A 13,178-nucleotide genomic window follows, 5' to 3' on the forward strand; every position below is an offset into this window, starting at 1 on the left:
GCATCAAACTTTTGCTTTTCTCTTCTTGCTGCTGTCTTTTCCTGTATCTTCCCTTCAGAACAGTAAAATTGGGTAGAAGTGATTCAGATCGTTGGGAGGGAGTATGGTAGTTTTACTCAGCTGGGTAGCTGAGCTCCACCATAACCGCTCTCTCACTCCCCCTCCTCACAGGGAAGGGGGAGAAAAGACACAAAAAGGGCTTGACAGTTGAGACAAGGATGGGGAGATCACACAACAAGTATTGTAACAGGCACAACAGACTCAACATAGGGAGATGAAAGACATTTATTACCCATTACTAACAAGCTAGAGCAGTGAGAAACAAGAACAAACAAACAGAAACTAAAAACATTTTCCTCTCATCCACCCTCTTCCACCTCCTCCCTCCAAGCAGTGCAGGGGAATGGTGGCTGTGGTCAGTCCCTAATGCTTTGTCTCCACTGCTCCTTCACGGTCATTCTCTGCCCCTGCTCCATGTGGGGTCCCTCCTAGGGATGCTGTCCTTCCCAAACTGAGCCTGCGGGGACTGCCCACAGGCAGCAGCTCTTCAAGCACTGCTTCCATATGGCTCCGTCCCATGGGGTCCATCGCCCAGGAGCAAACTGCTCCAGCACAGGTTCCCCGTGGGCAGCAGCTCCCCCCAGGCCCCCTGCTCCTGCGTGGGCTCCTCTCCACGGGCTGCAGCTCTTTCCCGGGGCCTGCGCCTGCGGGGGCTCTCCATGGGCCGCAGCCTCCTCCAGGCCACATCCACCTGCTCCATGGGCTGCAGCGTGGAGATCTGCTCCATGTGGGACCCATGGGCTGCAGGGGGACAGCCTGCTCCACCAGGGGCATCTCCACAGGCCGCAGGGGAACTGCTGCTGTGTGCCTGGGGCACCTCCTGCCCTCCTGCTGCACTGACCTTGGGGTCTGCAGGGCTGCTTCTCAGTCCTCACTCTCCCAGCTGCTGTTGTCCAGCAGTTTTTTTTCCCCGTTTCTTAAATCTGCTCTTATAGAGGCACAACCAGCATTGCCTATTGGCTTGGCTCTGGCCAGCAGTGGGTCCCTTTAGAGCTAGCTGAAACTGGCCCTTATCTAACATAGGGCAACTTCACAGAGGCCACCCCTGCAGCCACCCCACTACCAAAACCTTGCCACGTAAACCCACAGCTCATCTCTGTGAAAAGTGTATTTAAGAATAATCATAATCATCATAGTCTTCACAAAGTTCATTTGCATCAAAAAGAAAAAATTCCCCACACTGTAAGAGACATATTACCATCACAAATTTGACAATTTACACTAACTCTACCCCTTGTCCATTCACCACATTACTACAACACATTCTTCACATTTCTTTCTTAAATTCTTCACAACTATTACATTCATCAACAACATCCAGTCCATGTTTTTCCCATTAGTTCTCTGAACTATCATCCTTATCTCAAATTCCTCAAGCCCCACGTTGGGTGCCAAAAAAGACTGTGGTGGAAGACTGTGGTGGTTTTACTTTGCTGGGCAGCTGAGCTCCACCACAACCACCCTTATCCTACCTCCTCCTCAGAAGAGGCAGAGATGAAAGTATGCTGGAAAGAAAAAAAAAGCTCGTATGCTGAGATAAGGATAATTTAATTAAAGGGAAAAGGAAGAGGGGACAAACAAACAAACAAACAAAAAAGAACACAAGCAAAGGCTGCACAGAAGTACACAGAAATTATTTTCTACTTCCCATCAACGAGTGATGTTCGGCCATGTCCTAGGAAGCAGGGCTTCAATACGTGTAGCGGTTGTCTGGGAGGACAGATGTCTTCATAACAAGAGCCCCCTCTCTCCTTCCCTTTTCCCACCTTTTATTGCTGAGTGTGTGACACCATATGGCATGGAATATCCCTTTGGTTGGTTTAGGTCAGCTGCTCCCTCCCCACCTCTTGCCCACTCCCAGCCTGCTGGCTCTTGGGGCTTGGAGGGAGTCCTGATGCTGTGCCATTGTTCAGCAGCAGACACAACACTGGTGTGATACCAGTGCTGCTCTAGCTACACATGCAGAGCACAGCACTGTATGGGCTGCTGCAGGGAAAGTTATCTCCACGTCTCAGTCAGACCCAGTACAAGTATAAATGCAATTAGTGTGTTCTGCCTGCAGTCCTTCTCACTTCCCTGTTCTTAAAAACAAAACAAAACAAAACAACAACAACAACAAAAAACTTCTCATCTTTTTGTCTTTGCTAAGCAGTCCATGTGATTTCTTGGTCATTATACTAACTGGCCTTCTCATCGATAGAAGGCAATTTAATGTGTCCCTTTCCTAAGCATTCTGAGACCTTATGATTCTTTCCCTTTCTTTTGGCTATGCTGTATTCACTTCTGAGAATAAATTTGTCATGAGTTCTGTTGAAGCAAAGAGATGTAGGAGTACCAACAGCATGGAAAAGTTAGGTGTCTCAGTTTGGTTGCTAGTGACAATTTTGGCCTTAATCCTCTCACCCTCAGTATTGGGAGAGAAAGGGAGGTTTGAAATGTTTAGGGTTCTACTGAAATACCTCCAGCGTTTATACTTACAGCGTTTATACTCTGATAAAATTCCATCAGAGTAGGGGCTGAGAGACTAACAGTCAGTATCCTAAAGTCAGAATGAAAATAGCTCTTCCTTATGAGCTGCTAATGATCTGAGTGACTGAGCGTGGTGTTTCAAATATCCCGTTGTAAGTGCAGTTTTTCGGATGTTCAGAATGTTGAGAGACAATGCTTTTTTGTTAGTTTTGTTTTACTTGTTTTGTTTTGTTTGTTTGTTTGTTTTTAATATTCAATATTCCTACATACTTGTTTTGACTTGGTTGAATTCTAGTCTTAGGTATAAGAAATGAGCTCCTGAAGTATATTCACTCCCTGATTTTGTGGGGTTTTATGTATGAAGTGAAATCTTCAATTTTTTGCTTAGATTGTTGTAATTCCAAATTTGACACAGAGGTAGTAAAGCTTATAGAATTACAATTATAACGTGCAATGTCAAGGATGAATTAGATCGATATTAGTAAGGTGGGCAGTTTAATCAAACACTGCTCCTTTCTGTAGAATCGTGGCACCAATTCATTGTGATGAATATGTGAAGAGACAAGAAACAACTTTGCTGGCTAATGTAACAACCGACCACATGTGATTAAAATACACAGGCATGCAGTTTTCCTCTTGCTCTTTAGGTGGTAGTCTTGAACTGCTGTCTGAAACTTGTGACGGGCATCTAAAGCTATTGATGCACTTCTGTTAAAGGTGAAGGCTAAAACAAACTGGGTCTTTCAAGTGTTTAGCTTTATAAAGGAAAAATTCTGTAGTTTGTTTTAATATGAAATTCAACTCCAATATTACACTACTAATTTTTATTTTATAGGAACAGAAATGCAACCAGATTATATAAACTTCCTTTTTTGAATACTATTTCTCTTCTTTTTCTCCCCTAGTAAAGGAAGGACTACACTACAACATCATCAGCATAAGCTAGGTTAGCATTAGTGAGACTGAGTTGGTACATGTAGGTCGGGATGGGTCAGCTGAGCTCAGCTGTGAAGAGTTTTCTTTTTCTGCCTGAACAGGGTAACATGTCTGGTTAATAAATATGAATGGAAGTGTGGCATAAGGGTCACACTGTGTCATTTTTGAGTCCTGGAGAGGCAAGTGAGAGCGCAAGAGTAATGGGTCTCTATTGCAATCAGTAGGAAAACCTCCATTCACTTGAGTGAATACAGGATTTCATCTTTTTCATGTTGAAGAATAGGGAAAAGAAAAGGTAATTCTATGTAAATTGCTGGGCTTATATTCTGACAGTGAGTGATGTTAAAATCCAAAGTTAGATGCATATTTTATAAGAGCACAAAATTTAGCAGCATGTATTGCATTTTTTAAGGGCTAGGGCAGTTCTTGTGAACTGTCAGAAATAATCTGAACTTCAGGGGGATAGGACGAGCCTACCCAATTTTTCCTAAGGCTAAGCAGACAGACTCCACCCCCCCGCCCATGTTTTCCATAGCAAAAACACACTCTGTGGCCAGCCAGAGATCTTTTGCACATACAGATTAATTTCTCATCTCTGTACATTTCATATGTGAACAGTAATATTTCTTTTATTGTGGCTTGGAAAATTGTTACTTTTTTTCAGTATGGCAAGTGTACCCTTAGAAATGACTTATTTTATTTTTTCAGATGAATTTTACTATTTGATGTTAAGCCCACTCCCATGACTGAGAGTCATGTCTGTCAGTGGCATACCCAGTACAGCTGAAGTGCAATGTGAACTGCTCACCTAACCAGTGCCAATACATTTTAAATTCCACTTATGTTTGCATACAGCATGTACAGCCTTTAAAAACAACATATCTTTAGAGTAGTTCACTTCCTTTCAATAAGACTATAACTTACACAGCTTTGTTCAGTGAAATAAAGGTAAATAAATGTTATAGTGGTATTTGCATTTCAGGAGATTCTCTCTTTTTTTTTTTTTTTTTTTTTTTTTTTTTCTGTGTGTGTCTTTAAGTGTGGAAGGGATACTACAGTTCTTCCTTTTGGCAGTCGTGACTGCTGCTAGGTTACTGTCTACAGTATTCTACACTGAGGGTGCCCAGAGTTTCCACATAACGTTAATCATTTAAAGTTCAGAAACAACTAAGAAAATCATGACAAGTAGGAGTAAGTGTCATGCAGTGTCAAAAATCTTGGTTCTGCTTCTCAATCCTTGGGAAATATGTATTTGGTCAAACAGGAATTGATTAAGCATTTCCGGAGTTAGTTGGTTTGAACAAGAACATCTGTTTGGGAGGAGCAGTGGGAAGAGGAACAGTAGGGGAATTTATCTGATGTCCCACATTGTCTGGGGGCTAAATTGTCAGACCGAAATCTCGGTGTTCCCTTCTGGTTTCATAATGAAGGAATATCATTTAGTGTTGTTGAATTTTGTTCCTTATGAGGAGGTTTCCTTTGATTCTTTACAGATGTAATATGAATTGCAAGGTTCCCAAGAAATTTCCAAAACCCAAATTACCTTGCAAAATTTATAGGTTCAGTGACTTTTAATATGATGTTATTGCAGAAGCAACATGAGAAGTTGTATGATATAAATGTTGGAGGTACACAAGCTCCTTTTTTTTTTTTTTTTAGATATTAAAAGCTATATCAAAAATAGTGAGCTTCCTTGACAGTAATTAGCTGTTTAATAATTTTCCTGGCATTACAGTTTATTAAGGTTATACAACAAGAGTCAGAGAACTCCACAGTAAGTTTAGAAAGTTATTTCTCTTGGTATAAAAGTATAGCTTTTTCATTATTGTTTTTGTTCATTTGTTTTCCTTATAACTTCCCTTGAGTGGTAGAAAACTTGTAGAAAAGCTAATCTTCAGCTGCCTAGACATTTCCATCAACTTTGGTTTGTTTGTTTATAGTTCTCTGATTTCAGAAAGATCAATAAAAATGCTCAGATTGTTTCATCATGTTTCACTTGGGGCTTATATACTATTTTTTGGCAATAAGAAGAAACATTTTATTACATTACCAAGATGGGAGTGAAGATATAATTTAATTTTTGCAAGTTTACTGTATTGACATAATAATGCAAAATTTCACATGAAGTCCTGATCTTCCTCATATAAGCTGTGATTTCTCAAGAGATACAGTTTTTCTTACGATCACGTGTGGGAGGGAGGGATAATGTTGTCTTTTTTTTTTTTTTTTTGGTTTGTTTGTTTGTCTATTGTGAGTGGGTGTTTTGATAATTAAAACAATAGTTTTTCTTTCAGGTTTTCTCTAGTCTTTTTTTTTATAACCTCTATAAAAGAGAATGGAAGGCATATTAGTCTCCTTTGGCACAACATTAAGCCTTTACAAAAAAAAAAAAAATATATATATATATATATAAAAAATATATATTTCTTCTTGTTAACCCTAAAGTCCACAAGACTTGTACTTACATCTTTTACTTTCTGCCTGTGGTCCAATTACCTAAAGTAACTAGAAAAATAAAACTAACATTCACATTTTAAAGAAACTGTACAGCATTGCTTTCAGGGTAGGGTGTAGCTGCATTACGTGAGTGTTCCTTAGGCTTCCAACCTTAGATGCTATCGTGCTGGGGAAACCTGGTGTGCTGGCTCTAAGGAACAGTACGGAGCATCGAGTAGAGTGGAGACACCACGGCTAGGCTCTGTGACCAGGTGGGGACTCGGTTGTTCTTGTGCACACCGAAACTGATAAGCTGCACTTTTTGCTACTCTGAGCCAAGGACCTGTCATGTTTTGACAAATGCTGTACGCTGGTGTACTTTTGCTCATTATAATATCATTATAATACCAAAACACACCTCCATCCCAAAAGCTACCCGCCTCCAAGGTGCGACCACCCCTCGCTGAGCATGCGCTCTGAATTTCTCAGAGCCTATTACTTTAAACGGAGACAGGAAAACTTTTTACCAATCATAACTAATGATTAATCATTACTAATTATAACTAATCATAACTAATGATCAATCATTACTAATCATAACTAAGATATGCTTGACTAGAGTCACTCAAGCTCCACCTAAAAGATAGAAAATAATATAACTTGGCCTAAGAGAGGGGGGATGTTAGGGTTGATACCATGGTCAGGGGAGATACCATCCCGAGGGAATACAACATCCTTAGAACCTCCTGACTCCTGGGACCAGTCCCAGGCTGAGCCTCTCTTCCCCCTCATTGGGACGCCTTTGGGTGAGATTTGAACACTTGGTTATCAATCTTTCTAGAGTCTTTAATCCTCTTAACGTTGTAATTTCTGGGCTGCGCACCTGTGACACCCGTAACACCTGTCTCACCTGTAACACCTGTGTCACCTGTGTATTTCATGCATACTAGCTTGCTTTTGCAGACAGTCACTATTGCCAGCAATCCAAAGAACCTGTGTACCTGTTGCTGTAATAAATCATACTTGATTGCATTGTTCCTGGCAGTGATAGCTCTCATTAAACGAGACTAGAGTAAGGGTGGTTATACGTTATTGGTGAATCCGTGACTGTGATAGTTCACTGCTCTGAATCCAACCAGCCCCCTAACAGTTAATGTGTTATTGGTGAATTCTGTGATTGTGATAGTTCAGTACCCTGAATCCTAGCAGGCCCATAACAGTTAATCGGCTACACCCCTTAACGCAACACTGCCATCTTAATAAAGTTGGTATATGTTGTAAATATGAGCCTCCTTTTCTCGGTGTGATGAATTTGACATTAGAAAAGGTATTCTTAAAACAAAAAAGCCTAAATGTGAGAGTGCTGTGCAGACTGTAAGGAAAACTAGCAACATTTTTTTTATTTGCTTTTTAATATATATTTTGGAGACCTAATACAATTATAAGTCTATGAAATATTCTTCTTTTTAATGTAAGAACACACACGCACCCCATTTGCTTGCTCGATTATTAAAGTCTGATTTGTACCGGGTAAATGTCTTTTTTAGTAAATAGGAATTCTCTGGAAATACAAATATGTAAGTACTTTTTTTTTGTTTGTTTGTTTTGATGATAAGGAGATTGCCAGACTGCTATGTAAGTTATGAGTACCCCTTCATTTATTTTAATAGAAAGATGGACAAGTTAGGCCAACCACTGCAAACTGGAAGAGATCACAGAATCACAGAACTGTAGGGGTTGGAAGAGACCTCAAAAGATTATTGGGTCCAACCCCCCTGCCAAAGCAGGTTCCTTAGAGCAGGCTGCCCAGGTAGGCTTACAGACGGGCCTTGAATATCTCCAGAGAAGGAGACTCCACAGCCTCCCTGGGCAGCCTGTTCTAGTGCTCCGTCACCCTCACCATGAAGAAGTTCTTTCACCTGTTGGTGCTCCATTTTGTGGCCATTGCCTGTTGTCCTGTCCCCACAAACCACTGAAAAGAGGTTGGCCAAATCCCTCTGTCTCCCACACCTCAGGTATTTATACACATTGATGAGATCCCCTCTCAGTATATAGATATGCAAAGGTTTTATGACATTGATGAAAAAGCAAACAGTACCATCAAAAGACCAAATAAGTTACTGCCTATAAAGTGGTATTACAAATCTGCTTGGTTTATGCTTTACAGAAACATTCCTCAAAACCATTTGAATAGCAAAAGTGTGACCTTGAAAGATACCTGCTGCCCAGTATGTCTTCAGTATAGATGTTGTGGGAATATAATTAGTATAAGTATCTCTTAGGTAAACTGCTTCATTGTAGGAATGGAAAGATGATGAAAACCCCTTTTTCAGATTTGATTTCTTCTGTCACTGATTCTAGACTAAGAGTAATATAGCCTGTAAACCTGAGGTGAAAATGAAGTTATATGATGCAGAGCTGAAGTAAACATTTAAGCCTGTAGAACAACTGATAAAGGTACAAATATTTGCCTTACAGGCAAGTGTTTTATGACGAAGGGAATTTATTGTGCTTTTAAAGTCAAATATTTACTTCCCCTCCTTTTGTAAGGTAGCTATGATGGTCCAAGAATGTAAGCAAGACGGACTTTATGATGGAAGATTAAAATCAAAGCTGCTTTGAAAGAAAAGGTGTTCCAGTCTTTTAAAAAGGAAATAGTTGTATTGTAGTTAACACTTCCATGTAATTTGGAAGGTGCCAAATTCAAATGGGCTGATTCTTCATAAATAATACCTCAAAATATACTGCAGAAGTGTAATTAGGAATAATTACTAAAATAAATTCTATAAATTCCAATTATATAGCCCATATTTGGAATACAGTGGTTTAAGAGATAGAAACATGTCTAAATCTTGTAATGCTGTGGCAGTGTTGTAACCAAAGCCGAGATATTTTGTAGACAAGGCAAGAATGTTTGAACTTGGATTCCTATTTTAAGCAAAAGGAATAAAGGAGAATGGGTAGCTTTTTAGAGAGAGTTTTTGTGTGTGTGTGTTCCTTTTTATAGTTGGTTAGTCATGAATGCTGTCTGTGTACCCTCAAAAATAGGTCAATTTTTCGTATTACAATTCGTTACTAAGATGTTGAAAATTCTGGTTGGTGAGTTCCTAAACGTGCTTACAAGTATCCCTTGTCTGTAGAGCAGGTACTTGACTTTTCTTCTTGACAGAATTTCTTTAGGAGTATATGCCTTTAATCTGCTATTCACATCCTCACTGTTTATGTTGTACTTATTCAAAGACCACTGGAATTGTGGATTGAACATGTCTTCCTTGAAGGAGGTTGTTCAGCATATTACGTGCTGACAGCACTGGACAAATGCGAATGGCTACTAGCCATTGTTAAATTCAGCATAGCCATGCAGATGGTGACAGTTTATAGTAGAGGTTCTTGGACTTTGGTATGCATGTCGTTAGTCATTGGAGACATACTTAGGATTTTGCACTGAAGTATCAGCAGTTGTGAGTGATGGTGATAGCTATCAAGAATATCTGAAAATGCCTTGTCTAAGAAGCAAACTTGATATGTTGATATTTCATTGCAAATACAACCAAATTGCAAGTGTGTGAATGGCAAAGGTAAGCTTCTCATACAAATTTGTTTAAGCTTTCAAGTTTGCATGCAGTAGCAATTCAACTAGATGTATAACATAAGTTGCTTAGGAAGAGAGGTCACCTTCGGTCTTAATTCTTCTGAAATTGTGACAGGATAATAAATGTCTGTAAAGGTATGTCAGACCTTTAAGGATTAAAGATAGCACTGTGACAGCTTCACCTGCTGTCAGGCTCCATCACTATTTCTCATTATACAACTTTGAACAGGTGTATATATACATGTATGTTATATATAATTACATATGTATACAACTATACACACATATATATAATACATTATATAGTATATAGAATACATAATTATGTATGTAGTTTTGTATTTAAACCTACTGGACAAATGGATAGAAATAGCAGAAGTTGGACAGACTGGGAGACCAAGCTATAGTGGCAGAAACGGAGATAATCAAGAATGTCAGGCAATGTTGGAAGACATCTGTCTCCATAGATCAGATTGCAAATTATGGATCCAGTTTCAAGATTTATAATAAAATACACAATAAACCTGATGCTAATTCTAGAGTCCAGATCTGGGATGCATAAAGTTGTAGACAGTGGCAGCTTTCTGCTATTGATTTACTTTTTGAAATAGCAAAAATCATTGCAGTTAACTATAATACTAATATTAAGCTTCTATTGCAGTCTGAAAATAGGTCTTTTTTTTTTTTTTTTTTTTTTTTCCCCTGCATTTTTAGAAAGAAAAATGTATCTGTGTATAAGCAAACCTATTTTTAAGTATTTAGGAGTTAGGATGCCCTGTTAAACCTTAGTAAAGTTCTAACTTTTCATGTAACTACCTTGCTCAACAGACAGGATAAACAGTGCACTTTCAATGTGGTTTTTGTTTGTTTGTGTTTTTTTACTTTTTCCTGGTTTCACTGGTAACCTATGTGTCATATTATACATTCAAATCATATTCTTAAGACATTGATTTTGGGGAAACTTCTCTAATATACATATATTATTAAAGTATCAGTTGACTTTTTTTAGAGACCCTAGTAGAGTAAGGGTATATTATTATACATATTTTAAAGAAGTGAACAGCTGAAATACAGGAAAGAGAAGTGGACTATTTTTCACGTCAATTTCTTTCAAATATCTAGGACTTTTTTTTTTTTTTAAGTTTTCCTTGCATTATGTAGGAAATGATTGATTCAAGATGTATCCTGAACAGATTTCAATTTAAGATATTAATGCTCTCAGTTTTGAAAAAGTAGTGTGTTGGTTCCAAATTCGGAAATCTGGAGAAAACTGGTTCATTAATAGGTTAGAAAAGTTTGGTTTAAATTATTTGGAATTGTCTAAACAGGAATTGGGACGTAATTCTGGTCCACATTGTTTGATCATCACTGATCCATGAGATCTACTATTTCTGTGTCTGCAGTTAACTTTTTATACATTTTTATACATTTTTCTAGCTTCCATAACAAATAAAGTAAAAGTCCAGTATATTTTTCTGCACTATTGAGCTTTAATGAATTTTACCAGTATTTAAAGCACGGTCTGCCTCCAATCTAAAATGAGATGGAGAAAATAATGCATGATAGTTTTTTTAGTGTCTGTACTGTTGTGTGTCCTTGTAACATCATAATGTAAGTTACACTTAGAACTTTTATCCTGTAATTCTGTAGCTTCTGAAAAACTGACATGACTTTTAGTGTTATATCAGAATTAAAACCTATGTAGTGTTTTTCAATCTACACAATGTTTTAAATAAAATCATCTTTAGAATCTGTTTGCCAGGTAAGAGGGCTCAAAAGAGAACTGAAGGAGAAAGTTGGTGTTCTGCCCAGTGAGACAGAATTTTTGGTAGTTCCACTTTACCCGTTGAAAGTAAAAGCCATTCTTGTTAAACTTGAACACGTTTTCTAAATATAATTTTCACTTGATTTACTCTTAAATTTAGTTCCTGGTTTCCGTTTTTATTCTTAATCATTTGATCACTTTTCCACTGAAGTGTTTAAGTGACTAGTTCTTAGTGGAAGGAACTGAAAAATCATCCTTAACTTATATTCACAACATGAAGGAAAATGGGCTTTTTGAAATGAATCGTCTCAAATTCAGGAGTTATGACACTGATCGTCAGTTGTGTCATTGCTGTATTTGAAGTTATTGGAACTGAATAATTTTCTGTATATTTTATTGGAAGTTATTGGAACTGAATAATTTTCTGTATATTTTGAAAAGCAAGCCAAGAGTAAGCTGTTTATAGTTTTGAAAGGAGCAGTTAGGTTCATCTGGAAAAAATCACTATTGGGGTTTTTGTTGCTGATTGGGCTCTTGGTGACTAACTTTTTGTGAGATCTTGTTCTAATATTTCGTAATGTCCATGAGATTGTCCCAACTTAAATTTCATTTATGCATCAGTGTTCAAGAATGTGAACAGAAAAACTTGGTGGTCAGGCACAAGATGTCATAGTCATTCCGATGCCTTGCCAAACAAGAATAAATCCTGGTGAGTGGTAATTCTCTTGAGCAATGAAGAAAAATTCTGTCCTTGATCACTGATGATAAAAGAATGCCCCTTCCTATCTTTTTTCCTTGTACTTCTGAGATTTTGCAGGGGATTCTGGTGTTCTTACCACTGACCAGAACAAGCACTAAAATGTTCTGCATGTTTAGGACGTGCTGTTAATTGCATAATGACTTATAAAACCCATGAGTCTTGAGGAAGGTAGCTTTCACAGCTCTGTGGTTGTACTATTGAAGCCAACTTTGAAACACTGTGGCAAGCTAGAAAAAAACTAGGCCCTAATGTCCAGCTGGACAGACCTTCCTTCCCCTCCTTTCCCCCTCCCATACATGTGCTTTGGAGAAAGGTCTGCCAAGCTGAGAATTATGCGTCCTATGTCAAGTCTGTGGCTATTAAGAAAATGTTACTTGTTTCATATTTGTCACAAAATATTGGAAATATGGTATCTTTTGTAAATTCTTTTTTGCATTGCATTCAGGTACCCTGTATTTTTCTGAAAGCCCTGACAACACTATAAAGTGACTTGTAGTCTGTCAAAGAAGACCTTAGAATATACTAAATGATCAATAGTGCAGGTTCTACCTGTATTTTGGTGTGATAAAAAGTGAAACAGGAAGGGACTGGCTGTGCAATTTAGCTTGGCAGTGTAAGATTTGAATCATATTTAGTCCAATGCAGGCAAGTTCATGGCAAAGCTTTTCTGTATTTTAGGAAGTAAGTTGTATTATTCATACAATGAATTGATTGTTATGGATTGTTAAATTAATTTTTGTATATGAATTAAAAATGCCTTTCCTTGCGTAAATTTGTGTTTATATAACTAATCGGATATTTGTTCTGTTTTAGAGGTGTAACTAAAGCACGGACAACCCCTCCTAGTGTGGCAAGAACCATGAGTACGGGTGCTCTATCAAACAAAAGAAAAACAAGTAATTCAGACAGTTACTCAAGGTAGCTTTTTTTTTTTTTTTTTTTTTTTTTTTGCCAGTAGTAGAATCTTCATTTAAGGGGAGTACTCACTGCAGAATAAGTAGGGGAAAATGCTGTTCTCTGCAGTTAATGGATGATTCATGGTCAATTTTATCTGTCCCGTTTTAGATGCTGAGAATGTATTTTCCTTGTTTGCCATCTAATAGAATATCACTCTCAGATAAGATGGGCACAGAAGACTTTTAGAAATGTCAAAAACCTCT

General features: G+C 38.1%; 1 protein-coding gene across 1 annotated transcript in view; it reads left to right on the forward strand.

Annotated features, from left to right (window-relative positions):
• The window catches only part of ZC2HC1A (zinc finger C2HC-type containing 1A), a 40,999-nt gene that overhangs the window by 21,612 nt on the left and 6,209 nt on the right, over positions 1 to 13,178 (forward strand). Inside the window, exon 8 of the mRNA XM_084511191.1 lies at positions 12,832 to 12,936. Coding sequence (XP_084367317.1) covers positions 12,832 to 12,936 — 105 coding nt within the window. The remainder of the gene's footprint in view (positions 1 to 12,831; positions 12,937 to 13,178) is intronic.

The sequence above is a fragment of the Aythya ferina genome (genome assembly GCF_964211825.1).
Source record: "Aythya ferina genome assembly, chromosome: 2".
Classification (NCBI taxonomy): domain Eukaryota; kingdom Metazoa; phylum Chordata; class Aves; order Anseriformes; family Anatidae; genus Aythya; species Aythya ferina.